Source organism: Aplosporella prunicola (assembly GCF_010093885.1).
Source record: "Aplosporella prunicola CBS 121167 unplaced genomic scaffold K452scaffold_6, whole genome shotgun sequence".
Lineage (NCBI taxonomy): Eukaryota > Fungi > Ascomycota > Dothideomycetes > Botryosphaeriales > Aplosporellaceae > Aplosporella > Aplosporella prunicola.
The window spans coordinates 656,465-683,673 of record NW_022983534.1 but is presented as its reverse complement, the minus strand read 5'-3'; the positions used below and the strand labels follow the sequence as shown (position 1 = coordinate 683,673).

At 56.5% G+C, this 27,209-nt stretch overlaps 14 protein-coding genes across 14 annotated transcripts in view; 5 read left to right on the top strand and 9 right to left on the bottom strand.

Moving 5' to 3' along the window:
* Positions 1 to 377: 377 nt before the first annotated feature.
* On the bottom strand, positions 378 to 1,206 carry K452DRAFT_284953 (uncharacterized protein). The gene has a single exon (XM_033540037.1). The coding sequence runs from the start codon at positions 992 to 994 to the stop codon at positions 788 to 790; it is 207 nt and encodes a 68-aa protein (XP_033400338.1). The 5' UTR covers positions 995 to 1,206; the 3' UTR covers positions 378 to 787.
* Positions 1,207 to 1,811: 605 nt separating this feature from the next.
* On the bottom strand, positions 1,812 to 3,551 carry K452DRAFT_144784 (uncharacterized protein). The gene is made up of 2 exons (XM_033535458.1): positions 3,517 to 3,551; positions 1,812 to 3,462 (listed from the first exon to the last, which is right to left on the bottom strand). The coding sequence occupies exon 2, from the start codon at positions 3,117 to 3,119 to the stop codon at positions 1,944 to 1,946; it is 1,176 nt and encodes a 391-aa protein (XP_033400337.1). The 5' UTR covers positions 3,120 to 3,462; positions 3,517 to 3,551; the 3' UTR covers positions 1,812 to 1,943.
* Positions 3,552 to 3,941: 390 nt separating this feature from the next.
* K452DRAFT_144737 (uncharacterized protein) lies at positions 3,942 to 7,039 on the bottom strand. Its single transcript, XM_033535457.1, has 2 exons — positions 6,800 to 7,039; positions 3,942 to 6,745 (listed from the first exon to the last, which is right to left on the bottom strand). Exons 1-2 carry the CDS (start codon positions 6,861 to 6,863, stop codon positions 4,188 to 4,190), a joined length of 2,622 nt encoding a protein of 873 aa, XP_033400336.1. The 5' UTR covers positions 6,864 to 7,039; the 3' UTR covers positions 3,942 to 4,187.
* A 500-nt stretch (positions 7,040 to 7,539) lies between these two features.
* On the top strand, positions 7,540 to 7,929 carry K452DRAFT_306426 (uncharacterized protein; the record flags this gene model as incomplete). The annotated part of the gene is made up of 2 exons (XM_033542980.1): positions 7,540 to 7,608; positions 7,669 to 7,929. The coding sequence occupies 2 exons, from the start codon at positions 7,540 to 7,542 to the stop codon at positions 7,927 to 7,929; spliced, it is 330 nt and encodes a 109-aa protein (XP_033400335.1).
* An 809-nt stretch (positions 7,930 to 8,738) lies between these two features.
* K452DRAFT_194587 (uncharacterized protein) lies at positions 8,739 to 8,975 on the bottom strand (the record flags this gene model as incomplete). Its single annotated transcript, XM_033535918.1, has 1 exon — positions 8,739 to 8,975. A coding segment is annotated over one exon (237 nt), but the record flags the coding sequence as incomplete, so codon positions are not given.
* A 1,913-nt stretch (positions 8,976 to 10,888) lies between these two features.
* On the top strand, positions 10,889 to 11,764 carry K452DRAFT_306424 (uncharacterized protein; the record flags this gene model as incomplete). The annotated part of the gene is made up of 1 exon (XM_033542979.1): positions 10,889 to 11,764. The coding sequence occupies one exon, from the start codon at positions 10,889 to 10,891 to the stop codon at positions 11,762 to 11,764; it is 876 nt and encodes a 291-aa protein (XP_033400333.1).
* An 86-nt stretch (positions 11,765 to 11,850) lies between these two features.
* On the top strand, positions 11,851 to 12,441 carry K452DRAFT_144724 (uncharacterized protein). Its single transcript, XM_033535456.1, has one exon. It carries the CDS (start codon positions 11,937 to 11,939, stop codon positions 12,243 to 12,245), a length of 309 nt encoding a protein of 102 aa, XP_033400332.1. The 5' UTR covers positions 11,851 to 11,936; the 3' UTR covers positions 12,246 to 12,441.
* On the bottom strand, positions 12,316 to 14,356 carry K452DRAFT_325148 (uncharacterized protein; the record flags this gene model as incomplete). The annotated part of the gene is made up of 6 exons (XM_033544754.1): positions 12,316 to 12,423; positions 12,476 to 12,518; positions 12,575 to 12,758; positions 12,811 to 14,093; positions 14,146 to 14,240; positions 14,291 to 14,356. 6 exons carry the CDS (start codon positions 14,354 to 14,356, stop codon positions 12,316 to 12,318), a joined length of 1,779 nt encoding a protein of 592 aa, XP_033400331.1.
* Positions 14,357 to 14,557: 201 nt separating this feature from the next.
* K452DRAFT_245617 (uncharacterized protein) lies at positions 14,558 to 18,238 on the top strand (the record flags this gene model as incomplete). Its single annotated transcript, XM_033537987.1, has 2 exons — positions 14,558 to 15,017; positions 15,081 to 18,238. Coding segments are annotated over 2 exons (3,499 nt in total), but the record flags the coding sequence as incomplete, so codon positions are not given.
* A 109-nt stretch (positions 18,239 to 18,347) lies between these two features.
* On the bottom strand, positions 18,348 to 19,282 carry K452DRAFT_316579 (uncharacterized protein). The gene is made up of 3 exons (XM_033543982.1): positions 19,223 to 19,282; positions 18,880 to 19,153; positions 18,348 to 18,821 (listed from the first exon to the last, which is right to left on the bottom strand). Exons 2-3 carry the CDS (start codon positions 19,140 to 19,142, stop codon positions 18,737 to 18,739), a joined length of 348 nt encoding a protein of 115 aa, XP_033400329.1. The 5' UTR covers positions 19,143 to 19,153; positions 19,223 to 19,282; the 3' UTR covers positions 18,348 to 18,736.
* Positions 19,283 to 19,460: 178 nt separating this feature from the next.
* On the top strand, positions 19,461 to 21,930 carry K452DRAFT_284943 (uncharacterized protein). Its single transcript, XM_033540035.1, has one exon. It carries the CDS (start codon positions 19,610 to 19,612, stop codon positions 21,617 to 21,619), a length of 2,010 nt encoding a protein of 669 aa, XP_033400328.1. The 5' UTR covers positions 19,461 to 19,609; the 3' UTR covers positions 21,620 to 21,930.
* Positions 21,931 to 24,528: 2,598 nt separating this feature from the next.
* On the bottom strand, positions 24,529 to 25,853 carry K452DRAFT_296039 (uncharacterized protein; the record flags this gene model as incomplete). Its single annotated transcript, XM_033541886.1, has 3 exons — positions 24,529 to 24,667; positions 24,733 to 24,832; positions 25,085 to 25,853. The coding sequence occupies 3 exons, from the start codon at positions 25,851 to 25,853 to the stop codon at positions 24,529 to 24,531; spliced, it is 1,008 nt and encodes a 335-aa protein (XP_033400327.1).
* A 53-nt stretch (positions 25,854 to 25,906) lies between these two features.
* On the bottom strand, positions 25,907 to 26,176 carry K452DRAFT_284938 (uncharacterized protein). The gene has a single exon (XM_033540034.1). The coding sequence runs from the start codon at positions 26,139 to 26,141 to the stop codon at positions 25,965 to 25,967; it is 177 nt and encodes a 58-aa protein (XP_033400326.1). The 5' UTR covers positions 26,142 to 26,176; the 3' UTR covers positions 25,907 to 25,964.
* A 415-nt stretch (positions 26,177 to 26,591) lies between these two features.
* Positions 26,592 to 27,209, bottom strand: part of K452DRAFT_284936 (uncharacterized protein) — a 1,500-nt gene continuing 882 nt past the window's right edge. Inside the window, exon 4 of the mRNA XM_033540033.1 lies at positions 26,592 to 27,186. Coding sequence (XP_033400325.1) covers positions 26,977 to 27,186 — 210 coding nt within the window. The 3' untranslated portion in view covers positions 26,592 to 26,976. The remainder of the gene's footprint in view (positions 27,187 to 27,209) is intronic.

Sequence of the window (27,209 nt, the reverse complement as noted above, 5' to 3'; positions counted from 1 at the left end):
ACGAACAAACGAACGAACGAACGAACACGCCGCGCCGAGTGACTGACCATCTGACCGACCGACCGACTGGCTACGCGCCCAACCACCTCACCATCTCAATCTCACTCACGGCCTGATCACGACTAATGAAATACCTAAGGTAGGTAGGTAACGAACCAACGAAGCAACCAAGCCAATCTCGCTCGCTCGCTCGCCCAAATCCTTGTCGGCGCCTTCCACCTTCCGCCTTCCGCCTTCCGCCTTCCCTCCGCCGCCAGCCAGCCAGCCAGCCCCCGTCGTCTCGTCGCACACACAGACACACGCACATACCTAGCACCGCGGCGTCCGCTGGCAGACCCTGTCCCGCTCCGCCCCCTGCTTGTGAGGGCTGCTACTGCTCTACCTACCCACTGCGGCTTTCGGCGCGAGGCGAGGCATGCTAGATGTCCATCGGCAGAGGGACATGCGACAAGGGAGGCGTTGGTGGCGTTGTTGGCGCTATGTGTGGGTGGGCAGGCAGACGGGACATCCGAAGGTAAGGTGAGTCAGCAAGCAGCTCGGCCAGTGCACCACCCATCCGCCTGCCTAGATAGGACGGACAGACAGCAAGTCACCCGGGCGGTGATCGGGCACTTCGCTCGTAGCTCGGCGCCGTGCGCCGCGCGTGTCGTTACCAGGTGTCGTTGTTGTTGTTGTTGTGCTGGCCGCCGGCGCAGACCACCCAAGGCAGAAGCAGTAGGTAGGTACGTAGTAGTAGGAGCAGCAGGGTATCTGTGTGTGCGAGCGAGCGAGGTTTTGAGCTGTGCGTCTAGGTAGAGACGTACGTGGCTAGGTGGCTGTAGAACAACAACGACGACAACAACGACATGAATCGACCTAGGGGGTTCGTTCGAGGGAGCACGCGTGCTGCTGCGCTGTGTTGCTGCTGCTGCTGCTGCTGCTGCTTGCTTGCTTGCTGGCTGGTCGTCTGCCTAAGGTTGTCATCGTTGTCGTCGTCGGCTATCTGCCAACACATCTAGGTAGGTAGGTGCCTACCACCTCGTGGTACAACACGCACGCCCGCACCCGCTTTTCCCCCCCACACTCCCGAGTCCCGTCCCAGCTGTGTGTGTACACACGTGTGTGTGTCCTTGTAGGTGGTTTCACCGCCTGCTGCCCCGGGCACGTATGCACGCGCGCACGCACGTATCGTAGATGGATACCTAGATACCTCGATACCTAGTCAGCTAGTCAGCCAGCCAGCCCTGTGACGATACGTATGCATACATACATACACACATACATACGTGCATCCGTGCATGCATACAATACGGCCCCAGCTTGCGTGCGTGTGCGCTGGTGCCCGTGGCCCTGCCAGGTACAATACATACCGCGCGGACCGGTAGACCGTAGGGCGTGCGCTAGTGTGAGGTGGCATGCACGCGTGTCTTGCTGCTTGCTGCGTGTGTGTGGGGGACGGGCCTACCTACCTACCTACGGTGCAAGGGCCTTTTCGGTGTCGGGTCGGGTAGGGTGGGTGGTTGGTTGCTCCTGTTGCTGCGTGGTTGGTCTGTACCTACCCGGACACCTACCTAGGTAGGGAAGGACAGTGGATAGGTAGGTCACAGATAGAAAGGAATGTAGGTACCCATTGCATGGATGGAATTGGATTGAGGCTATCTGCTCTATCAACGAACAAAAAACCAAGGAAATCGCCTTGATCAAGGCCGGAATGAGGTGCTCATCGTTGAGTGAGTGAGTGTCAGAAGAGGGGTATTAAGGGCAGCAAGAGAAGCAAGAAAAGAGAAAGCACAGCAGCTAGCTAGCTGTCGTCGAGCACGAGACAAGCAAATCAAAGCAAGTGAAAAGAAAAGAGTCCGCACAGGCGGAGCCAGAAGCAAAAGCAAAGCAAAGCAAAAAAAGAAAAAAGTCATCAGTCATTGCTCATCAGTCGTAACCACCACAACCACCACCCCCGCACATCTTCACCAGCACCACCCAGCCTCACCAAAAAACTCCGGCACAAGGCACGCCCCCTCGTCGGGCTCGTAGGGCGACAGCGTGCGCAGGTCGACCCGGATGGGCGTGGGCGGCACGGCCGGCGGCGGTATGTCGATGTAGAAGGTGGCGTAGCGTTGGCGGTTGCGCCGCCGGCGATGGAAGGGCCGCGGCGGGCTGGCGATCGGTATGTTGATGTAGTACGTGTCGATGTGGGGCGGGGTGAAGTAGACTATGTTCTTGTCATCGTCGTCGTCGTCGTCGTCGTCGTTCTCGTTGTTGTTGCTGGTTGGGGCTGTGGTGGATGTGTCGATGCTGCCGTTGTGGTTGTTGGTAGTGGTGGTGACAGGAGTGATGGAAGCGTCGTTGACGGTAGCAGTAGTCGTGGTTGTGCTCTCGACAGTAGTGTCCTCGATAGTGGTGCTCTCGGCAGTGGTGCTCTCGACGGTGATGTCCTCGACGGTGATGCCGCATGTGTTCGCCGTAACGGCAGCCCGGTCTTCTTGACCTCCAGGGCCGTCATCGCTCTCAATCTCAACGGCCTCTCCATCAGGAGTAGACTCGGAGCCATTCTTGAGCTGTGAAGCAGAATGGACAGGCTCTTGGGCTCTCGTGGCAGCACGGCCATCGGTCTTGATTTTCTTCGATGGGCCGACATCAGTGACAGCGGGCTCGTCGATGGTGCTGTTCTGGCGCTTGCGATACTCGGGGAGGTTGCGGAGCGGTGTGCTTGAATCCGAGGTCGAAGACAGGGTCGATGCCGACGTCGAGTTCATGTTAAGAGTCGTACTTGAGGCCGGAGCCGTAGCACTGGTCAAGGGAGCATCCGGCTGGAGCTTTGACTCAGGGACGATGGTTGTAGCCGTAGCCGTGGTCGGCTTTGGCTCAAGTGTGTTGGTGTCGGCAGCCATTGTGAGGTGAAAGTGAAAGTGAAAGTAGCAGAGGAGTCGCTGGCTGAGTTGAAGGTATAGAGGATGAAGGCCCGCGCAATGATAGCAGACGGTGTCTTGCAACGTGCAGATAATCGGCTGCAAAAACAGCAGGCAAAGATGGATGGCAAGGAAGAAAGGCTTGTGGGTTTTCGACGGGAGAGAGGCGAGGTTTTGTGTCCGGTGCCCGCCTCCTGCCCAGCCCCTTTGTTCTAACCGAGACCCCACGGTCATAACGACACAAGTTTTTCTCAATTAACACAGCAGCCATAGCTACCTCCTCCTCTTGCTCTACTTCGGGGGTTGTCGCGGTGTGGTTGCAGACGGCTTGTTGCGAGGGAAGATAGCATGGTGGTGTTGGCGGTGGCCGCGCCCACTTCACTTCAAGACCACACCCACCCATCAAAAGCCACCGCGTCTTTTTCGCCGCAGCACTGCATGTCCTTCAATTTGTTATGAAGTCCATCCGCAGGAGCCGGGCCCAGCGTTGCTGAACCACATCCACTAAGCATTCTTGCAAGCACTCTCATCTGCGTCCACTACAACTTGTGCGCCAGGCATGACACCCGAATCTTTCCTGTCTATGTGTTAACGACTATGTTATAATAATCAGAAATAAACGCGTACCCACGATGCCTAGTTTAATTATCGATGTTTACTTTCAGCGTGCACCCTTGGCAGTCTTCATACCAACGGCAATTGTTCGAAAATCGACCGAATAATAGGCCTTCTAGGATTCTACGGAATACAATCCGATTTTAGCATAAAAGTCCTTAACCTGCAATGCGTGTCCACACACACACGTAGCTAGCTACAAGGCTTATTACTTACTAGCTGGCATGGAAGAAAGAATGACTTATAATAGCAAACCAAAACCTTACATGGAGACACGTCAGAAAGAAAGACGAATAGACGAATGGATAGATGGGGGTGAATGGTCGAGTTGGTAAGCCCACGCGAGCCAAATAGCTAGCTACGAGAAAGAAAATATAGAGGGCATCCAGACATGGAGGTAGCGTGAAGTGAAAATAAAGTGAAGTCAAGTAAAGTTGGACTGTGCTGAACCGCCATTATTGACTGATTTACTGGATGAAAACTATTAAAAAAAAAAAAAAAATAAATAAATAAATAAAAAAAAACCAAACTGAAAGCTGCCCTAGAAAAGACCGAAATATACCTATAGAGAAGCAGCGAGCGACCCATTCGAAATGTGCCGCTCGCCAGCAGAGAAAGAGAAGGAAAGCAAAACCCCAACTAAAAACAAGAAAAACGACCGCAAATCTACTCCGCTCTTCTCACCCACTATCCGAAACCCTCAATAACACACCCCGCAAACCCCTCCAACCCCACTGCGCTCTTCTCCGCGCTCGCACGATCCGCTCCCCTCCCTCTTCCCCCTTCCATGACCAACACCCTTGCCCCAACATCGACGCACTCGCGCGTCGCCACAAACTGGAACGTGACGAGCGTGCTCTCCGCCGTAGCACCATCAGCATCGCTATCGCTGTCCTCAAACGCAAAGCCGAAGCCGTCGTCATCATCGACACCAGCGCCGTTGCCAGCCCGCCGCCCAGCACTAGGCCCCACCTCTGCCTTCTCGTCGTCGACAGCAATGGCTATGACTTTGGCGCTAGCGCGTACGCTCGCGATATACACGACGGCCAAACTGCCGACGATGAGGCCCCGCACAGCGTCGCCAGGGAAGCGAGCAACGAAGGCGCGGTAGCTAGTCGGCTTGCCACGCGCAAGCACCATGCCTTTGCGGATCCTTGACAGCGCCGGCGCTGGCTCCGCTGCCGCGTCCTCGTCGACGGGGACAAGGCCCAGGGTCCCGACCTGGCCGGCATGCAGGGTGCGGACGGGCAAGCGTAGGTTGCGGATGCTCGTGATGCGGACCTTGCGCCATTCGGAGTGATTGTGGGTACGGGAGGAAGAAGATGCGGGGTGGTATGGCAGGGTCAAGCGCTGCAGTGCCCCGGGGAAGGAGCGGCTGGTGTGGATGGTGGTGGCGGTGGACTGGTTGCCGCTCCCGCTGTCACTGTCATCGGCTGGAGCGTCGACCGGGAAGGGACCGAGTGTGAGCTCATCGCCTAGGTGAAGGGTGCCATAATGTAGATGGCCGCTGATGATGGACGTTTCGGAGCTTTCAGATGACGCTGCAGCTTTGAAGCGGTATACATCTTCGACGTGGTAAAGCGCCGAGAGTGGCGAAGTCTCTTGGCTGCTATTTGGAGGCGCTAAGCTGTTTGGAGCCGGTGGCGCTGCTTCCACTGGGGGTATCTGAAGTTCGTGAAGCAGGGCATGGAGCTTGCGTATCCCTGTTCCCTTGACTGCACTGGTGAGTACGATTGGGACAATCGCTAGAGGATCCTCCCGGAGTTGGTCCGCAAACCTCCTAGCATCGGCCAGGTCAGACGCCGACAACACCCCTAGGTCAGGCGCCACCGTCATACTTCCCGCCTCAGATAAGATATCCGGCTTCTTACCAGCCGCCTTTAGTATCGACAATAATTTGGATAGCGTCGCCCTGAGACCGGTTTTCGACGCTAAGTCCATCTTCGTCACCACAATAACAAGAGGCAATCCAAGCTTGAGGCACAGCTCAAGATACGCTTCAGACAGATCGACATCGGCGGCATGATCTCCCAAAACCTCGCCCGATGACGGTGTGCTCCCAACTTTGCCCGACGTGTCCTCTGCGTTGTCTGCAGGCATACAGAGCAGCGTCCAGTGAGGTGCCCATCCCATCAATCCGCGGACTGTGGTACGTCGATAACGTGGATGCCCCGCAGAATCGGAAAGGAATACCAAACGGCCCGAGTTACAGGCCGCATGAATATCAGTCCAAGAATCAATATTCCCAGACGCATAATTGATGACGTCCACGTCTCCAGATCCATCAGCAGACCTGTTGTATCCAAGGAGCTCTTGAGTGACAGAGCTCGTCATTCCGGAGGCGATCTCGTGCCTATGCCTCAACAAGCTGAGCCTACTCTTTCCCCGGCCATTATCCAGTGTCGCCGTGGAAAGACTTCCCAGAAGGCTACTCTTTCCAGACATGGTGGCGCCGGTCAGAGACACGCGCAACTGCTCTGAGGTAGGTTGGGCCTCCGCAAGGTCAACTCGAGCGAGCGAATGCGTCAAACGAGTGATGCCTTCCGCTTCCTCTGATGTGCGAGCTGCACTGACGTCTGGCTTGACAAAGGCTTCTGAAACCCAGAGCTTTTCATGATGCGCCTTCTCACCGACTTCGTCATGCCAAGCACAGTCGCCCACAGCAACCATTCGAAGGACATTGACGGTACAACCCAAACTGGCGGCCATTGCGCGGAGGTTGGTCAAACTCTCATCCATCTCATCCTCTGCAAGCCCTACAAAGGTTCCATCATCGGCAATACCGATTTCGTACAAGGCGCCTTTGCTCTCTTCAAGCCCAGGCAGCACCTTCGAAAGAGACGGCGGTGCCTTGAGCTGCAGTGCCGCTTCCGGCAATTGGGGAATGACAAGCTCGTTTGCCGCCGTCGAATGATAAGGCGACGACTGCTGGAGCCTCCACAGAAGCTGTGTGGTTAGTTGCTCCAAGCGATGCTGCCGGGACTGGCTGGACGATGCCTTTGGAGGAGTGCGGGACAGATTGTTTTCGGAGACTGTGCGCTGAGTGGGCGTGCCGGCACTTGAACGGTGTGAACCCGCCACGTGCCGTGCAGTGCTTGTGAAATTGAACGATCGCCGTGAGCGTAACAGCAAGTGTAGTTTGTACTCAGTTGGGCCTTCCTGGGGCTCTGCCTCTAGCTTGATAACTGAGCTGTCTGTTTCCAGCACAGCCTGAGGTTCGAGACCTCCAGCGATACGGTGGGGTCCTGGCGCAGCAGCATTTGTGTTCAGTCCAGATGGCGTCCTGGGAGTCGACGTACGCGGCGTAGACCACGGCGACGCAACCCGAGGAGGGTCCGGGTCGAAAGTGAAGATGGACGCCATGGTGTCTGTAAAAGTGCCCCCCTGTATGACTCAGAGGTGTTTTTTTTTTTTTTTTTTTCCTTCAGTGTTGCGTGCTTCAATGGCTTTTGTTTGCCAAAATCACGGGTGGTTCAATCAAGCTAAACGAAAGGATTCCAACAAAGACCGTCTGGTAGTTGATGTCGGCGGTATTCGATATGGTTCTAACAGTGATGGTAGCATCTTGACGGAGGCTTAGCGGGTGTCTCGGACAGCTTCGTGAGGGAAGACGAGGAGCTACAGTGATTGCAATACTGCAGCGTAGGCTCTAGAGCAGCGACATGGCGAGCATGGCGGTGGGAAATGCCGTGGTGTTGTGATAGGGGGCGAGGACGCTAGGTTGGACGGTGGTGCCGAGCGTGACGTTGTCTGGGGTTGGCAGGCAGGCGGGACGGATTAACCTCGCCGGAGACGGGCCGTCTTGGGCAAGCCATGATGTGAGCTTGTGAAATGTTTCTGCAGCAGCACGGACAGGTCTGCGCGAGGTCGAGATGCAGCCAAAACGATAGTGCCATGACGTTGGCCATGTATATTGCGTAGGGACTCGTAGATGGTGAATAATAGAGTAGACGTGTGCATGGATGGCATGAGAGCACGTGAGAGGGCGAGTCAGTTGTCCGGGGGCTACGGTAGCTAGCCCAGGGCGCGACGGGTTAGAATGCGCGACAAGCTCCTCACGACCCAGAGCGAAGAGGAACGTGCCGGCACCAGCCCTGTCGTCACCAAGGTAAGCCAAGAGTGCGACAATGTGGCAGATGGTCGCTGATTGCTGACGAGGATATTGAAGCGGCGCGCCAAGCCCCGCCGTCTAGGCACCCGCGCAGGCAGCCAGGCTCCAGCCCTGTCCGGCAATAAGCTGCGCGCCCGGTCTTTGGTCCGTGTTTCCGACTGCGCAGAGCTCACCGCCTCTGTAGCCACCGGAGCGGAGTGTGGCAGGGTGGAAAAGTCAAATGGTGGAACATTGACATTGGGGAGGAGGAACGGAGCGAGAGGCACTGGGTACCTGCACCCGACATCTCTCGTCAGCAGCCTGCCCGCATATGCCTAGATGGGAATTCCAAACCCTCTACCTACAGGGCTCCATGTCCCGCCCACTAGGTTACCTACATGGAAAATACATGCCTTTCCGCCGCCGGGCCTTGGCTTTCCCTCCATCTCTCGCTCTCTCTCTCTCTCTCAAGTCGCTCTCCCCGCCTAAGCCCGTGGCGGCCGCGGCTTAAGGCGTGGCCCTCTGAGTGGCCGGCCACATGCCAATGCGTAGGGGGCCCGAAAATCTAAAAAAGATGTACAGGAGGTGTGTGCTCAGGTCAGATGCGGCAAAGCAGCCCCGCGGAGCGTGACGGCCAGCATATGCCAAAAATGGTCAGCACTCTGTCCGCACGCGTGCGCTAACCGGGGTGCGGTCGCCAAAAATACATCAATGTCCAACACACATGGCCATGGAGATCAATGACGCACATGTTCTGCGCTTTCGCAATGCTTGCTTCTTCGAGGTACGTTGGAATGTAAGGCTATCGATGACACCGCTTTGACCGCGAGGTCTCGGCGCGTGAAAGATGCTAATCGAATGTAGGAAAGAACCCCCGCTGTCGCCCCGCTACCAACGCCATGGTAAAATGCTAAACCGCAGACCCAGAAACACCGCGCCATGCTGCCTCGATCTACGAATCCCAGAGGCCCAATAAAAATATCCAAGCATAAAAAAAAAAAATAAAAAAAAAAGAAAAAAACGAGATTGCCAGCGCTACTTAGCCGACGACGAATGGGGAATATGGTCTGACTCGCCCGCCGGGTCTGGGGGCGTGTCGCTGAAGGTCATGAAATGGGTTTTCCGAAACGCGCTGGCCAGCGCAATTATTACGAAGCGTCCGATGTCTTGCGCGGCTTGCACTTCTCGTGGGCCATGTGCCCGTTGCGGGCCGTTGTGCGCGTGAACTCCGCGCCGCACCGCGGGCAGTATGATTTCGCCGCAGTGCCCGACTTTTCGCGCTGGTGCCGCAGCAGGTTGCTGAAGGTCGAGAACTGACGCCCGTTGCAGCCATGCTCCCAGCACTGCGGCTTAGGCCGAGAGTTCAGCACGCGCACGCCGCGATCGGCGCCCGCGGCGCTCGAGGGGTCGCCCGCGCTGCCTGCGTATGGTGCAGAGTAGGGAGAAGTTGGGGGTGCGCCATACATGGGCGCCGCTGATGTTGCTGGCGGGCCATACGCCACTGCATAGCCGCTAGTGCTGTATTGGTTGGGCGAGCTGACCGCTGGTTAGCCACATAGTCGTTATAATGCGAGTTTTCGGTCAAATTCTTACCCTGGGTAATTCGAGCCGTATGGAAGCGTCGTGTTGGGCGCAGGCAGGTTTGGGTGAATAGGCGGGTAGGGAGAAGTGTGCGCTGCTGCGCCGTCGCTGGATACGGGAATGTAGCCTCCAGATGCGGAGCTTGTGAGCGAGCTTATCGAGGCGTGGCGCGGGGCATAGTCGTTCTGAGGGCTGCTCCTCAGCACCGCCGAGGGCTGCTGGTACGGCGGGAGGTACGGCGATGGCGTGCCGCTGCTTTGCGTGTAACTTTGCTGCTGAGGAGACGAGTGATGCGTTTGCTCATAGTCTGGTAGCCACCGTCAGCTGATTGTTCGTTCTGGAGCTTCGATTGGGGGGCTGTGGCGGCGGCTAAGTCGTCCCTGCAGGACGCCACTGGCGCTGCGCGTGGGAATCTTCCCATCGGACCACTTTCTCTGGCCTGGAAAGGTAGTAGGGCGGGGTGCTTTTTTTCTTTCTTTCTTCTCTATCTTCCCCCCACACTTGCGATGGGAAAGAGGGCGTCACATTACTTACTGGAAGTGTCGTAGTTGCTGGCATAAGGGCCAAACGAGCCGTAGTGTGCGGGCATCATGAAGCCGAGAGAGCTGTTGTCGGAATAAGCAGGTGGCGGTGGTTGATGGAATGGGCGGAGGGCGCTACCTCATGTCTTGGTGTTCGGATTGTTGGTGGTTGGGAGGGTTTCCGCCTTGTAGGGCAGCAGTGTGCAAGCCAAAGGGAAGGTCCAAGGATTGGGATGGATCAACTAGGTTGAGGCCGGAAGACGGGTCTGCGAATAGCGGCTCCTGGTGGAGAAGGTGCGTCCCGTAGTTCAGATCACCAAAGTCTTGGTTTGGCGGGTCGTCGAAGGATGGACGGGAGTGGCTCTGATCAGTTGGTTCGGATGGATGTGTCGAGCTGGGAGTCATAGTGATCAGTGGAAGGCAGGATCATACAGGCCGGGACATGCTCACCGTAGGCTGGATTCGGAGAATATGAAGCCTTATATCGGGGTATTGCGCGAAGTTGTGTCGAGAGATGAGGGCCAGGAGGATAGCTAAAAACGTTCACTCTGAGACTACAGGTGCCTGCGCCATGCCCAGGGGGGGCGAGGGTACATCATATAGATGTCTACAACATGGTCGAAGAACCAACACTCGGCTGGTTGGCTCCGTGCGCTGAAGGATTCACACCCCTGTCGGCAACGCTTGGGGGAAAACCCGTGCGGGCCATGATTTTAGTGTGGGCAGAGAAATATGATGCCACCCCAATGCCGGCTGCACAAGCATCGTGACGGGCAGGAGATTAGCTCGAGCTCTAGATAGGCGGTCGTCGTGCTGGCCGGCCTTATGGCTCACGCCTGACCGCACATCCAGCGCGCTGACTGCCCGCGGCGGGCGGTGTCACCATGACCTCTGCTAAGCCCTGGCGTTTACCGCCCTCGTAGGTCTTGCTGCCGCTACAGGCCCTTGGGCCAGGCACCGCGTGTTGGTGGCGCCCGTGGAGATGGGCCGTTTCAGAGAGGCCACGATGGGGAGACTGGGTGTTTCGATGGTCGACTATTTTTTGCGGCATCAGCTTGCAAGGGGCTGCGCCACTTTAGAACTAGAGGGCCCTGAAGGGCCAACATGGGGCCGGCTAGCAATGGTGTTGTAGGGCCGAGCCATGAGGTTCGCTTTCGCTTTTTGGCAGATCGACACGCTGCTAACGGCGGTGCGAGATGGCCATGGGAGAAGCCGTCTGCGATCTTCCACTTCCCCACCTCGGGGTACATACAGACGACGGCATAGCTATTAAGCGGGAGAAGGAGAAGGATGGAAGAGGAGGAGGAGGATTGGCTCGTCCGCCCGCACTCCCGCCCGCTGTCCGCTGCCCGCCCTGCCCGCCTGCCTTTCCATCCTCCTCCTCCTTCCCACTCCGACCCCTCGTCCTCGTCCTCCCCCCGTCGCTCATCGCGCTCCTCGCGCACTCCCGCCCGCCGCCTGCGCACGCACGTACGCCCGCGCTTCCCTTTCGCCCCGAGAATGCCCGTCGATCATGCGCGCGGGACCCTGGTCCATGGCATCAATTGCGACGCAGGGTGCGCCGTCGACACCGGCGCGCGCTCCCGCAGCGCTGGCACGCTACGCTGAGCCCAATTTCCTGGCAGGCGAGCGTGCCGTCGCCTAGCGCAGAACATCAAGCTTCACCAGGTTGCCCGTTTAAGGGGCTCCCGTGCCCGCCTGCCCATCGGGAGTCCGTCCACGTCACGACGCTTGATCAACATCCAACAGCCGCCGCTGACGACGGGCTCGTGCTGCTGTCTTCGGCCCGCGTGGAGCGTCGGCCTTCGCGCCTTTCCCCGCCGACAATCTGCGACGTCGCCGCGTGGCCGGCGCAGCCCAGAGAGCCAGAGCGGTCTCGCTCCAGCAGCCCTCCGGCTGCCCTCGGCCTACCCAAGCCAACCTCGCGATCGCCACCTAACCACCTGTCTGTCTCCGCCCGGCTGTTGCTCCCCGCCGCCCCAAGCACCCCCCGGCCAGCCCGCGGTGCGCGCGCGCCCAGCCAATGTCCTGATCATCTGATCGCCCATCTCTCTCTCTCTCTCTTTCTCTGACTCTCTCTCGAGAATGAGGCTTGCGGCGAGATCCCCTCGATTCGCCCGAAGGAATTGCGCAAGCGCCAGACCCTCTGCGATAGCGACAAGCCATGGCGGATGCCCTGTGCATGTATTACTCGTGATCGGCCTCGAAGGAGCCGCGTGGATTCGACATTAAAAGGAGATCAAGATGTCCAGATCGAAAAGTGTTCGCGCAAAGCCTCCGGTGCCTTTCAGGATGCGCCGGGGAGCCTCGGGATCTGATTTCGCGCATCCCCGCAGACCCATCCAACAGCCCCAAAGGCCCCAAAAGGCCCCGGCCCCCAACCGGGCCAGGCAGCATTTGCCAAAGTGGTCCACACGGCGTCCCCGACGCCTTTACTTCGCACGCCAAATTCAGGGTCTGCCTGGCGCCGCGGGCACTGCTTCCGCCACACAAGTGGCCCCTGTGGCCCCACGATGCATCGGACACTGCCCCGTCCTGCTCCACCTCGCGTAGATTATTCCATTGCTTCGAAAATTGCCAGTCGTCGGGAGACGGCTCAACGGCGCTGAGTCTATTGCTCCCCCTATCCCATTGCTGCCAATGCCCGCTCGAACGTCGCCACCAGCTCCGCCGTATCCTCAAGTCCAACGCTGAACCTGACTAGATTAGCCTCCACACCGTAAGAGGCCGCCTACATGGCATTAGCGAAAGAAGCTCCAATAGCTGTCAGGGAGGGCCCTTACCCAGTCAAGCTCCGTAAAATGAGCTAGGAGGACATAGGGCGAACTGCAATTGCGTCAGACCCAATCAAACGCTCCCTGAGTCGAATGAGCGGAACTTACCTCAAGGTGAAGTTGGTGCCAAGGCTGGGGCCCTTTGCGGTGTCGAGATTGTCGAAGAACGCAATTGCCTCCTCAGTGGAGAAGAAGGTTGCCGACAAGAGACCGCCATAGCCCCCGTTCTCACGTTTGCAACGATCGTAGAACGGCCGTGTCGGGCTGTGCTTTGGGTAGTTCACTTGCTTCACTACGCAACATGTCAGTCGATGCAATCTTCCCTGTTTGCCATGGTACTGTACCCTTGGGGTGCTGCATCAGTACGTCACAGATCGCTTCCGCATTGACGTTGATCCGTTCGATCCGAGTGACGAAATCGCGACTGTTGCGCTCAAGGAAAATAATATCTTCCGGCCAGAAGTTGTCCTCGTACTCTCTTGACCACGTCTCCTTCAAAGACTTGTAGTATCTGCCTTCAGGGTTGAGAACAGCGCTGCCACCCATGACATTGCTATCGCCGCTGAAGACTTTGGTCAGACTGCTGACGACAACGTCGGCAAAGGGCAGCACATGCACGTTCAGAAAGTTTCCAATGGTCTCATCTACGACAACGCCGAAGTCGTACCTATCCGCCAGGGCACGGATTCGCTCCAGATCGGGAGATTTGAGGAGTGGGTTGCCCGGGAATTCGCAGAACAACGCGAGAATTTTTTCACCACCTTCTAGACGCTTTTCCAAGTCATCTAATTCCTCGGAGGATCCGAAACCGTAAAAGACTGCTCCAGGACCAAACTTTTCAAGGATCTTGAGCGTGTCGATGTACGGGAAGCCATAGCTCACGCTCTGGAGCTGCCCACGTGCGGCCATCATGGAACGATGAGTGTTGAAAATAGCACTCATTCCAGAAGGGTATAGGTATACATCATCTTCCGAGAAGCCTGCGACTGGCCGGCTCCGTTCGTGATCCTTCTCAAGCTTTAAAGCTTCTGCCAGGCCCACATTGGCCGTCAGTGAGCCCGCAATCCTCCTCCTGATAGCAAGTTTAGCATTGTCGGCGAAGCCAACGTCTAGATTTCTGCCGAATCTCTCCTCCACGAAGCGCACCGGGTCTACGCCATCTGGTTCCCTTGGCGACATCGGGGGCGGGTGGTGTCCATTGGTCGCATCTATAGATGCCTTCTTCTGGTATCTCTTAGGGCCCTTGGACATACGTTGGCCTACCTTGGATTGTTCCACCAGTATGCCCTCCTCGAAGGCATTGTGGCAGTACTCAGCTCTGCGGCTGGATACGCCATCTCCAGAGTGTTGCCAAAACGTTTTCGCTATCTTGAATCTATCCTTGGGAAAGAGTACTGCTGAGACTCTCGGTTGAACACGGTTCTCCGGGTGACGGTGGTCCGGGTTGGGCACGAGATCCACGATTCGGACTTGGTTGGGAGTGAGTTCCGGCGCTTGTTGGCGGAAGAAATCGACGCAGCGCGCAGCACAGGCATGCGAGGGGAAGAGCATAGAGCTCTCATGAGGCAGGCCATGTGTAGCCGTGATGGCTTCGGCGAAGCGCGCAATAGACTTGTGTATGAAGAATCTACGTCTGTTAGTATTGTGATTGCAGTTTCGCGTTGATTGACATGCTTTACCTTGGATAGCCCGTCTTCATCCTACTTACCACGTCAGGACGCCCCTCCTCGTAGCCCACGTTGGCGTCCCATGTGGGCAACGATACGCTTACGGCCTAAATCTATTAGCAATGGCCCGTGTCCATGAGTGCAATGGAAGACGAACATGAGCCGTGAGCGGAGGGATAGTCTCTCCAACGTCATTTTCGAGGTTTGCGGTAGAAACAGTCATGGCGAGAGGTACCAATGGAGTTGCGATGGCTTTGCGATGAAGCGGAGGTGGAGGGGCAGGCTTACTAGGTAGTTTACTCATAGGTACTCCGGTCATCGGCGAGTCACGACGTCAAAAATTATGGAGGCCGTTATCGATAAGGGTCCAAATTTTTGGTTCGTGGTTGGAGGCCTGCGAACACTTCTTCCGCCAGATCCTCACCATGGCGCCCCCAGCAGTCAAGCGCAGGAAGCTCAGCCACGATTCCGAGAACGAGAGCAGCGACGATGATGTGCAGGCTGGCGTTGCCATCGGTGGCTCCGACATCTCCGACGACGACGACCAAAGCGAAATCTCGGGTGCCGACGTAGACATGGACGACGTGTCGCAAGACGAAGGCGAAGGGGAGGGAAACCAGAAAAAGGCACAAGGCAAGGCTAGGAAGGAGAAGCAGCAAAAATCGCAGGGCAACAAGCAAATCCAACCATGGCGTCGCGACGCTTCCGAGATGGCCGGCGCGTACACCGGAGAGGTTTACAAGTCAAACATGTTCAAACTGCAGGTGGACGACCTTCTGGAGCAGATCCGACCGAAGCACGGCAAGCGCGAAGCTTCTGCTGAGAAGGCGTTGCGAGAGCTGAAAGCAATTATCGAACAAATCCCGGCACGCGAAGCGCAAAGCGTGAGTACCCTATAACTGTGTTGCCGGCAGTTAAACAGTTGCTGAATGCTAACTAAAACATAGATTCCCGATGCAGAGAGAAACCTCATAAAGCAAAGCAAGGTCGCCGTTCCGTTTCCTCATCCCCGCCCTCCAAAAGATGCCAAATACACCCTGGAGTACGCTAAGCCGGCAGCAATAAACGCAGTCGGAAGCTACCCGCTTAAGACCCAGGCACGAACCGGCAGCGATCTGGCCATTGATCTTGTCGTGATGATGCCCCCCACGTTGTTCCAGGATAAGGATTATCTCAATTACCGCTACTTCTACAAAAGGGCATACTACCTAGCTTGCATCGCTTCTGGTGTTAAAGGCGCCAAAGGCCACGGTTTCAAGCTCACCTTCGACCATCTCAATGGCAATGAGCTGCAGCCCATTATCGTGGTTGAAGGCAGTGGCGGCGAGGATGATCTGTCCAATTTGAAATATCGGATCCACATTATCCCCGTTGTCCAGGATGGAACTTTCCCAGAGGATAAGACCCTCCCAGAGAAGAACTGCATCCGACCGAAGCAAACCGGCGATGCGCCGGCTTCTACACTCAAACCGACTCCGTTCTACAATGCTTCTGTCCGTGCGGACAGCCAGACGACCGCATATCTAAAGCTGATGCACGGAGCGGTAAGCAAAAACGAAGCCTACAAAGATGCGTGTCTCCTTGGACAAACTTGGTTGCGCCAGCGAGGCTTTGGCAGCCGTATCTGTGATGGTGGTTTCGGAAACTTTGAGTGGGCGGCTCTTGTTGCACTGTTGTTGCAAGGAGGTGGTCCTGGCGGTAAGCCGCTTTTCGCGGCTGGCTACAGCAGTTACCAGCTCTTTAAGGGCATGCTGCAATTCCTGGCCTCAAAGGATCTTTCAGATCAACCACAGCTCTACCAAGCGCAGAGCATCGCTTTACCTAAAGAAGATGGTGTGCCGGCGTTCTTCGATGGGCCGCGCGGACTGAACGTTCTTTACAAGATGACACCATGGGCCTACCAACTCCTGCGCTGTGAAGCCAAGACGACCATGGCATCTCTTGGAGATTCTGCGTTTGATCAGTTTGACGCAACTTTCGTGCTTAGGGCCGATCAGCCTTTGCATAGGTACGATGTCATTGCAGAGATCCCCATATCTGCTTTTGGTGTCGATCTTACCGCAGATGATCGCAACCATAAATTGGAAAGAAGCTACGGCAAGCTTTATCGCGTCCTCAAACGCGGTCTCGGTGACCGTGTGAAAACAACGTCGCTTGTCCTGCCTGGAGAAAAGCCATGGGCGCTCGGCTCTGCGAGAACGTCTCTGCCGCGCGATGCTAAAATTCAGGTTGGCTTCCTTGTTGACCCGGCCAATGTTGCACGAGCCGTGGACCATGGACCAGCGGCCGAGAGTAAGAAGGAAGCAGCCCTGTTCCGGCAGTTTTGGGGAGAAAAAGCAGAGTTGCGCCGCTTCAGAGATGGCAGTATCCTTGAGTCCCTTGTCTGGTCCAGCAAGGATTCAGACAGGCCTATATTTGAACAGATTGTCCTGTACCTCCTGAACAGGCACCTAGGAAAAGATGCGGCCGACAATGCCAGATTCATCGGAGAACACTTTTCTCGGCTCCTGGCGGGTAACGGTCAAGGCAGTAGTGATCTCTTCTTGCCTTTCCGCAAGGCCTTTGATATCCTTGAGCGTGACATCCGCTCCTTGGAAGGCATGCCTCTCTCAGCGCGTCATGTCTTCGCGGCCGATCCCCAGCTTCGATACGCCTCCATTGATGTTCCATTGGCGTTGAACCGCAGACAGCCGGTTGAGCTGGCAAACGTTGTGATTGAGTTCGAGGGCTCTGGTCGCTGGCCTGACGACCTGAAGGCAATTCAGATGACCAAGGTCGCCTTCCTATTGAAGCTGGGTGAACTTCTTCAAGAATCCGTTGACGGCATTACCACGCGCGTAGGTATTGAGAACGAAGGACTTGAGATAGTCAACCAGTCCTTTTTGGACGTCATATACCCATCTAGCGCGGCATTCCGCCTCCGAGTTCACCACGATCGCGAGGTCACGCTCATAGAACGCCGCCTCAAAGACAAGTCTCTTGATGCTGCCACCAGAGAGGCCTCTGCCTTGGCTCTGGCGACCTACAGGCGCGATTTCATTCGCATTCCTTCTCATACGCAGGCCCTACAGGCATTGTGTACGCGTCTTCCTGCTCTTTCTCCCACTATCCGCTTGCTTAAAAAGTGGTTTGCCTCTCATCTACTCAGTTCGCATTTTGCTCCCGAGCTCATTGAACTATTCGCTGTCCGGACCTTCCTGCACTCCTCTCCATGGGAGCCGCCGTCCTCGGCACAGACCGGCTTCCTACGCACGCTGTCCTTCCTTGCACGCTGGGACTGGCGCAATGAGCCTTTCATTGTCGATCTCGGTTCTGAGATGAAGACAGAGGACGTTACTGCGATAAATACTCGTTACGAGGCATGGCGCAAGATCGATCCTGCGCTCAACCGGGTGGTTGTCTTTGCAGCAACGAACCTGGATCCGGATGGCACAACGTGGACTGATCATGCACAGCCACCCAGGGTCGTCGCGGCGCGCATGACGGCATTGGCAAAGGCCGCCAGCCAAGCTGTCAAGGAGCAGGGCGTAGACATTGTGCCGGAGTCACTGTTCGTCAGCCCGCTGACCGACTACGACTTCGTGCTGAAGTTGCGTCCGGAGTTCACCAGGACTGGCAGAAACAATACTGCCAAGTCTGGAAAGGCGCAGTTCAAGAACTTGGTCTTGCAGTCGGACGCTGCCGAGGAAACGAGCCTTGTGGGCTTCGAGCCGGTCAAGCTGTTCCTGGCCGAGCTGCGAGAAATATATGGCCAAGCTATCATTTTCTTTTGCGAAGAAAATGGTGGCGATGCCATTGCTGGCTTGTGGAATCCTGCCAACACCGCTAGGAGGAAGTGGAGAGTCAGGCTCGGATATTCGACTGTGCCTGTGGCTGGGAATGACGAGACGGAGGTCGATGCAGATGTTAACAAGGAAGGCATCTTGAGTGAGATTGCGAGGATTGGTGGAGAGTTGGTGCAGAAGGTGGAGATCAATAGGCACTAAGTGCCGAGTGGAAAGCTTACCCTGTTGGTTGGCTTTGTAGATGTCGTTTTCTATTGCATGCTGTTTAGATATACCATATAGGAATATCATGGGCGGATGAAAATAAATGGTTTCAGAGCATTTTTGAAGTACATCAAGTTAGGGGCCACTTGAGTGACCTCAGATTCGCATTGTCACTGCCATACATATTCAAAATCCAGTACAAAAGTCGATGTAGTTTTTCAATTGCAAGGTAATTTCAAGAATGTCCGAAATGTTCTCTTGCGCATCGTCCACGGGCCTTGCGACCACCGAACAACACGCCTTCTAAGGTCGGACCAAGCAAACCAGCAATTAAGCCAGGCTTGCCCGGTTGTTTTCAATCTTCCAACGCTCCGTTAAGGACACTACTCTAGATCGAGTCGAATCCCTGCAGGACCCAAGGTCCTGCATCGCTGGGTGTATATAGGTTTTGCACTGAGATCAGGATTAATGGGTCAATCAGTTCACGAAATCACAGCATGGGAACCGTTTATCGCCAGTAGACGAGTCATGGATTCCTAATCCTAGATGACCAGCCGAATGTCTTTTTATAAGATCCGTCCCCTTGCACCATTCATGCCGTAGCATGAAAGCATTTAAGCGGCAATGGTGACCTCAACCTCAACACCGGCCTCGATGTTGATGATGATCTGCTTGACGACCTCGGTGGGGGCGTTCAGGCTGTACGGGTGTTAATCCTGGAACTTGGTCGCGAGGGCGCATAAAATATGGCACTTACTCGATGAGACGCTTGTGGATGCGCATCTCGTAGGTATCCCAGGTCTTGGAACCCTCACCGCAAGGGGTCTTGCGGGTGGTGACCTTCAGGTTCTTGGTGGGAAGGCGGACAGGGCCCTTGACGCGGAGGTCCTTGGTCTTGGCGCGGTCGATGAGCTCCTGGCAGACCTTCTCGAGGGACTGGACCTTGCGGGAGGTGAGGGTGATGCGGATCTTGTGGATCTTAGGGCCCTCGCCGAAATCCTTATCCTTGTTGTAAGACATTTTTGGCGATTCTACACAAGACGAAGGGTCAGTCGGGCTGCGGGAGGGAAGTGGTTGCGGCGCGCAATTGGGGAACGTACGATGACAGAAAATTCCAGTCAAGACTCGGAGTGTTTCTCGCGGTTACGTGATGACTGGCGGCTGCGGCTTGTCGTCGTGCTGGAGAGGAAAGAGGGTCTCTAGCGAGTGTGGTGTTGTATTTTTCACATCTGTGCCGAAATCTTGGCGCCCCTTACTGCTTTGGGACTAGCTCTTTATCGACGCCGCTCATCCATGCGGTCATCGGTGACCATTTGCGTGACGGGCAGCAACAAACACCACCGCTTTCTTTCCTGCAGGCACCTTTTATATGCCTGCTTGTCTCTTCTCTCCTCATTACCTCCTCTCTTCTTGCCCCCTTCGCTCCAAGATTCTAGAGCGACACCCCTCTCATCAACTACCTGGCCTCTTCGTGTAAGACGACTGAGATGACTCTTCCACCTCTTGCGCCCTTTCCGCCAGCGGCTCTCCGCCGTGATATTCAGCCTCAGGAATGGGAAGAATTCCTTGATGCCTACATAACGCTTGCACAATTGTACCTGCAACTGTCCCCCAAAGAATTTCCTTCAGCTGCTTCAGACGATGGGTCACTGGTTGCTTTCTTAACTTCTTATTTCCACGAAGCGGCCGGACCTGCAGGCAACGAGCTCCATTTTCATTCAGAGAAGGCACTAGGCTTGCGGAAACAATGTTTTCTATTGTCTCACCGTTTGCTATCTGGAGACCACGTGCCATCAAATCTTCTTCAGTGGACTTTCCTTGCCGATTTCAGCCACGTCTTCATTCGAAGTGAACGGCTAAAGGAACTTCTGGGCAGTCTCTCGCAAAGGAAGAGTGATGAGATTGAATCAAGTTTGCAGAAACTAAAGACGTCGCTCACCAAGACTCTGGATTCGAACGATCCAACGGCAGCCGACAATGACCTGAAGCGTCTTGCACCGTTATTACACACTTCGCCGGATGTCGGGGCCTTTTTTGTTGCCGGATCGGATTTCTTGGATTCCTTATGTGCTGGCTACACTAAAGCTACACCAGAATTCAGACCGAAGATTGTCGCAGTTGCACATCTGGGGCTGATTTCCCTTACTAAAGGGGAAAAACCGAACTGGTCCTCGCTGTCCGATATCCTCTACAGCCTGAAGAGTAACGCTGAGGCAAACTCTGGCCAATCCCTACTTTCCGATCTTGTTACCAATACACCTCTCCTGGCCCGTATCAGAGACACTGGTGCCAGTGACGAGGGAACGAGGGCGAAGAAATTGGCTGAATCACTGACTTCTTTCCGTCATTCGAGCCTAGCAAGGCCAAAGCGGCTTGTTCGCCGGAAGGTTGACAAGGGAAAATCTCGAGCTACGGGAGATGGCTACGGGCATGATGCGGAGTTTGGAGAAGTCCACGTACATCGCATGAGCCTCATTACTCAAGTGCAAGACCTGTTCCCACACTTAGGCTCAGCGTTCATCGTCAAACTTCTGAATGAGTACAATGACGACGTGGAACAGGTCACTGCTCATCTTCTCGACGACTCATTACCAGCACATCTCTCAGGCCTCGACAGGTCAGAGCAACTCGATCTCAGGACCCACGAGACGCCACTCGATATCGCTTCGCATCTCGTACCACGTTCAACCCCTCCACCTCAACGCCGCAATGTGTATGACAATGATGAGCTTGACCAGCTTACGGTCGACGCGTCTCGTCTGCACATCGGTCGCAAGAACGAAAAGCTCACCGCCGATGCCATTCTCTCCGACAAGGGAGCTGCCCCCAACAAGGCTTCCATTCTCTCCGCACTGGCGACGTTTGACGCTGACGATGACGAGCGTGACGACACATACGACGTGGAGGATGTCGGCGGTACGGTCGACAACGCAGAACCGGACGAGGACGCAGATGCACGGGACCGGAACGACGAAGCGCTGTTTAGAGCCTACTCCATGTCGAAGGGAGCTTTTGGTAGGGACGCGGCGACACGGCGATCCAAGGCACGCGAGGCGTTGAGGAGCGAGACGGGAATGACGGACGAGGCCATCGAAGGCTGGGCGGTGATGCTGGCGCGGGATCCGCGCAAGCTACGCAGGCTGGAGGCCAAGTTCAGCACATTCACGGGGCAGCAGACGGAGCTGGAGAGCACGAAGTGGCGCGAGAGCCCAGCCGGGTCAGGCGAGGACAGCGAAGGCGGGCCAGCCGGGCGTGGTGGCGGCAGAGGAGGCGGTTTCAGAGGCGGCAGGGGCAGGGGCGGGGGTGGAGGAGGAGGAGGAGGAGGCAGAGGGAGAGGACGCGGGCGTGGCGGCAGCGCCAGCGTGGCAGGGCCTTCGGACGACAAGGACACACAGGCGCAGCGGCAGAGGAAGGAGGCCAACAAGGGCTCGAGGGCGAACCACAACAGGCGCGACCAGCGCGCGCGCAAGATGGCGAGAGGAGGCTTCCCAGGGTAAAGCTGGGCAGCGCATGGCAGCTGAGGTCAGGTCGCTTATGCTGGTCAAGACTGCCCAGGTACGTTCAGGCATGACCCGGGCAGTGAGCTCTTTGTTGGAGACAGACATCAGGCCGCCTGCAGCGGACGTATGTACGTAGGCCGGGTTGCTATCCCGCCCTCTACTACGTACGAGGCAAGTCAGAAGGTCAGCAAGTCAGCACCAACGCACGAATCCGAGCGTAGGTATAAGGTTTGTATACAACACATATACGTATGCAAGGAGGTATCGGTAGTAGAAAATTAGTCCAATAGGCATGACCTTGTCAGCAACCTTACCTACCCACCAACCAACCAACCAACCAACCAACAACAAACCCCCCCCCCCCACAGCAACAGCAACATCAACAACCACCGGTCGCACAACAGCCCGCTTAGCCCGGCCCCAGCCCTCACAGTCAGCAGCAGCTAATCAGCCCAACGCGTGCGCGCATCGGCGACCGCAACCCTCCGGCGGGCTCGCTAACCCCGGCCGCCGATCCCGCCGCCAACGGCCATGCGCCCAGTCCACCCTATAGGTTAGTTGCTCGTAGTTATTAAAACGTCCCAACACACACGCATTAGTTATTGGCGCTGAGGCGGGCGTGCTCTCGCTCGCTCGCTTCGCCCGGTCGTGTCTCGTATCGCGTCGCGTCTCGTGTCGTCTCATCTGGTCTGGTCTGGTCTGGTCCTCTCCGTCTCGTGTCGAGGCCGACCGAGCAAATACGTACTCCGTAGATAGTGGACATTGTCTGCTGTTGCCGATCCGCCAATCACCATGCAGAGAATGGCCCGAAACACGGACAAGCCCAACGTACGTACGAGTGGTGGTGGATAGGTACGTCGTATATTGTATACGTATTGTAGGACCCGTACCTTTTAGCTACTCGTAGGTACTCTTACGTAGGCAAATCGCGATCCAGCAGCGCGAGCAGCAGCCACCGGAGCGGGTCCTTCGCTCTCTTCCTTCACCGGCTGCCCGTTGCCGTGCTGGCTGGCTGGCGGGCAGGAGTCAGGACGGACCGGAGGCTCCGGAGCGCGCGCCAAAGACGGGCAGTTCGTCCGCCGCGCCCGGCGCGCGGGGATCCCAATGGATCCATGCCCGCCCTCGTGCCAGCCAGTCAGCCACCCAGCCTGCATCCCATCCATCCTTTGGCTTTGTGCTAGCTATGTAGGCAGTCCGTACAGTTGCGTATCATGTATCATGGGCATTAACTAGGTATCGTGGGTGTCTTTGTCGTTGTCCTTTTTCCCTTCTCCTTCATCTGCGCCGTCTCATATCAGTCGCGCGCGGCGGTCAGGCATTCAGGCAAGAATCGAGACAGACTAGATCAGCGCTATATGTACAGTACAGTACAATACTATCCATGCACCCACCTACCTATATCACCACCCCTCCCACACCCAGCCAGCTATTGTATACTATAGCCTTTTCATTCTACCTACTACAAAACAACCTACGCACCAACTAACTGCTCACGCAACGCAACGCAATGCAGCAAGCCCGTGCGCCCGGCGCGCAAAAAAAAAAAAAAAAAAAACGACAAGCGAGCGAGGCCGCTTGGCCCTGCATGCATGCATGCACGCATGCGCTCGATCGGCTCACGGGCTCGCTCGCGCCTGCATTCTGGAAGCCCGGCTCGCTTACCCCTGCGCGTTTGATGCGCGCTGCAGCCGCGTGCCCACGGCCGTGGTCGGAGCCTGCAGGACGGAGACAGAGACGGACGGAGTGGATGCGTGAATGCGGCCTTTTTGACGCTGATGTTGATGTTGGGTTTGAGAGTGTGTGAGCTGGTGCTTGAGGCTCGAGCGAGCGTTTGCGCCTGCCTGCCTCCATGCATTACCTACCTATACTCCGTAGGTAGGTACGTATGCACAGTAGGTACCAGTAAAACACATCCTGTTGCACAGTCAAACGAGCACTGCATCCGCGTGTATAGGCAGGAAGTGTCTACCCAGTAGGGCACCTAACTTAAGCCCCTGCCCAGCCCGCCTACAAGGATGCAGTAAATTAGGTAGGCACGTAAATTAGGTGCTATGGCATGTATCCGTACCTAGCAAAGTAAGTACGGCACACACAATCCACACAACCCAACCCAACACATGCAGCTCATCTCGACCCTCGCTACTCGTAGCCATGGTAAGGTCCTCCTCCGGACTTTAGAGCCGCGCCTCTCGGCCGGCAGCCGGGAGCCGGTAGCAGCGTGTCTTTTCCTTTTCTTTTTCTTTCCTCCTCTCGCTTCCCTCCCCTCTCCCCTGTGCCGTGCCGTATTGTGCCGTGCGTGCATGCCGTGTGTGCAATGACCGACCGACTGCTGCTGCTGCTGCTGCTGCGGGGGCTGATCTTTATTTCCGCCGGTGTCGGGAGGGCCTTAGGCAGCCGCGGGCCGGGGCTTGTCCGTTTGGGTAGGAGCTACCTCGCGGCGTCGTCAGCGTCGTCATTCTTGGGGCCGTGATCCGGCAAGGGAAACTACGACGAGGTGGACCTTAGGGGGCGGGGCCATCAGTAGGAGAAATTTTTTCGTAAGAAAAAAAAGTACAATCCGAAATGGCTATCATAGAGCCTGTGACCATCATGTCCCGTCTCTGCGCCTGCGCAGCTTTTTACAGTCTTTCATGCTTGCTCAACCCGTCCGTTCATTATTACGCCATGCCACCGCCATACCATGCCATACCTAGCATCATAATGCAGACCCATTCTTTCCTCTTTCCCTTCCTTTCTAACCAGCACCTGAAAATGAAATGAAAACAATAAAGAGAAACGGACAAAAAGATCTTGCTTCAAATGCCATAAATCCCAATAAGTAAAATGCAGTAGTCGTCGCGTCGTAAACAGTAAAGGCCGTCAAACAATCAAACAGATGGTCGGGTTGGTGCAGCAGGCAGCAAGCATCAAAGAGCCGCAAGCTCTCCCAGTGCCTTTGCAAGAGCGCGTCGCGCTGCCAGCTCCGCCATCTCTTCCTCTTCGTCTTCTTGTTGTGGACGGTAGTGTCGTGCGACAATCTCCACGACGGCGCGGTAGACAGAGTACCTGCAAACAAAGTCTCGTCAGTCCAACAAACCCCGATGATAAACCAGCATAGTGGGAGCACTCACAGCAGTAGCCTCACATAGGCCGGCTCTCCCCTTTTCGGCTTCGAGACACCAAGGCCATTCCAGAACGCTTCTTCTGCCTCCTCTTCACCTTCTCCCACGACTGCACCAACTCCCATCAACACATCTCCCCACACAGACCCTCCCCATCCCAACAATCCACTTACCGCCCATCCCCTCCTCCCCTCATCAACAAGCACACCCTCCCTTCCCGTCATACCCACCACCAACCCTGCTTTTCGCACCTCATCCAAAGCACCCCGCCTCATTGCCTCTCCTACAGCCCCTCGCACAGCTGCATATGGCAATGCGACGAGCCCGTCCTCGCCGTCACGGAGTGCTGCTTCGAGCATACTGGCGAAGGCGACGGACCAAGAGCTGCTGCCGCGGCCAGAGGCGACGACAGAAGCAGGGCCGAAGGAGGTAGAGGAGAGAGCGTTGGCACGACGGAGGTAGGTGCCGAGGGCGTGGTTAATGGAAGTGAGAGCGTGACGAGGCAGTGGGTGAGAAAGATAGGAGAGAGGTGTGCCAGGGAGGTGGGTGCGGAGAAGATATTGTGATGTTGTGGCAGTGTTGGAAGCACTGATGCTGGCGCTAGTACCATTGGTGATAGCGGCAGAGGAGGTGGTGGCGTTGCTACTGATAAGAGTGGGCACAGGCAGCCCAGCTCCCGTCAGTAGCGGCAAAACAGCCACTTCGGCCGCGAGAGCGGTGGCCTCGCGTCTGAGCATACGCGTCGAAGGCGCAGGTGCGGACTTCAACACCAGCGGTGCTGCGGCAGTGTTGGCGAGACGGAGGAGGTAGACGCGGTGTGGAGACGCGAGGAGGCGCTCGACATGCTGGAGAGGTGGTGCTTGGGGAGCGGTGGTGCGGAGGAGGGACTGGATTGTGCGGATATCGAAAGTAGGAAAAGAAGGGGAAGGGTTCCGCTGGGACTGGAGGGCGTAGTTGTAGTTGTAGTTGTGGTTGTAGAAAGCACCGCTAACGGGAGGAGCTAGACGCTCACGCTCGCCAGAGGCGCTGGTGCTGGTGCTGCTGCGTGAGTGCGAGCGTGAGCTCATGGCCATGAGCGGAGGTGATGGGAAGACGTCCATCGGTGGTGGGAGGTGCATCGTGACAGCCATTTAGGGAGAAGGTGATATGTACCCGCCGGGGTAGGACCAGGCAGGCAGTAGACAGGGACTAGGGCGGTAAATAAAAAGGGAAAGAGGGTACAAGGCAGATAGCTGGTCAGATCAAACAGGATGGTCAGCCCGGAGCATCTGAAACGATGAGTGGTGATTGACTGCTGCTGAGGCGCGGGCGTGAAGCAGATAGATGATGATGGATGTGGAGAAGAAGGAGAAGAAAAGAGAGAGAGCATGCCGGCAAGCTAGCACGAGCTTACTACGTAGACAGGAAGGAAGGAGCATCCGGGGGAAGCGAGGAAGGCGCGGGCCAAGGGTCCAGGCGACAGCCCAAACCGCCCAAACCAACAGCCCTAGCAGATCTGCTCGCCTGATGAAGAGACACCACGCAGCCCGGCGCACCGAGTGCCATGGCTGTCCGCGCAGTCGCGGAGAAGTATATAAGCCCAGCTCCTCCGGCCGCGCGCTCTGCCCTACGGATCTCCAACTCCCTACATGAAAGCAGTGACGACGCCACCACCACTCTCAGTCCAGCAGTCGGACCGAGGCAGTCGCGTCGTTCGGCCATTGTGTCGAGAGGGAGGTTCGGCGTCGGCGGAGGTCAAAGAGGTTCGTTAGAAGCTACCGCATCGGGCTAGACCAGATCCGCGCGGCCGGACCAAGCGCACACGATGCAGCTGCCCACAGGGCTGATGCTCCGCCCGCTATACTTTCTTTTCGAATATACACGCCCGCCCTCCCTCGCTCGCTCTCGCATCTCCCTCGTTCTCCGTCGTCGCTCCGTCGCCCATTTAGCCTCTACCACTGCCTGAGCCGCCCGACGTGCCATTGCAATGTCACATCCCCTTGCTCCTCTCGCCAGATCGCTCGCATGCATCCGTGTTCCAGAAAGCGAAGCCAGCCAGATCTGTGTGGCTCATGTGGGGCTCCACCACACCATCCTTCCGTTCGGATAAAACCTTTATTTTGTCCGTCTTCCCCGGCCCCAGCCAATCCCAGCCCTGCCTTAAGCGATGTACGTGTAGGCCTTTGTACTTCGCCTCGCTTCGCTGTATGCTCATAAACTATGGGCGCTTGCTTGATGCACTCCGATCCCGGCCGAGCTGCCAAAAACAATCCATCAACCCGCGACTTCTCTATTCCGCTCTTGCGCCGGCTGCTCTCCCGCCGCTTGCTCTTCATTTGACCGCTCTTCTTGCTGCGCCGAGTCTGCTTGCTCCTTCGCTTGCTCCTTCGCCTGCTCCCTCGGCGTAGGCTCGTATATTTCCGATAGATTATATCTCTTGAGCCGTTCAAAATCTTCGCCCACCACGCTCATGCCGCACACATTCTGTGCAGTGGTCAGCTTGCGGC

Bases quoted from the DNA above. Each gene is read 5' to 3' on its own strand.
- K452DRAFT_284953 (XM_033540037.1), bottom strand. From the start codon at position 994: ATGTGTTGGCAGATAGCCGACGACGACAACGATGACAACCTTAGGCAG.
- K452DRAFT_144784 (XM_033535458.1), bottom strand. From the start codon at position 3,119: ATGACCGTGGGGTCTCGGTTAGAACAAAGGGGCTGGGCAGGAGGCGGG.
- K452DRAFT_144737 (XM_033535457.1), bottom strand. From the start codon at position 6,863: ATGGCGTCCATCTTCACTTTCGACCCGGACCCTCCTCGGGTTGCGTCG. The intron at 6,746-6,799 runs GTACGTCGACTC...CTGCTGCGCCAG, and splicing joins GTCGCCGTGGTCTACGCCGC to GACCCCACCGTATCGCTGGA.
- K452DRAFT_144724 (XM_033535456.1), top strand. From the start codon at position 11,937: ATGTCCAGATCGAAAAGTGTTCGCGCAAAGCCTCCGGTGCCTTTCAGG.
- K452DRAFT_316579 (XM_033543982.1), bottom strand. From the start codon at position 19,142: ATGTCTTACAACAAGGATAAGGATTTCGGCGAGGGCCCTAAGATCCAC. The intron at 18,822-18,879 runs GTAAGTGCCATA...ACACCCGTACAG, and splicing joins ATCCACAAGCGTCTCATCGA to CCTGAACGCCCCCACCGAGG.
- K452DRAFT_284943 (XM_033540035.1), top strand. From the start codon at position 19,610: ATGACTCTTCCACCTCTTGCGCCCTTTCCGCCAGCGGCTCTCCGCCGT.
- K452DRAFT_284938 (XM_033540034.1), bottom strand. From the start codon at position 26,141: ATGCTCCTTCCTTCCTGTCTACGTAGTAAGCTCGTGCTAGCTTGCCGG.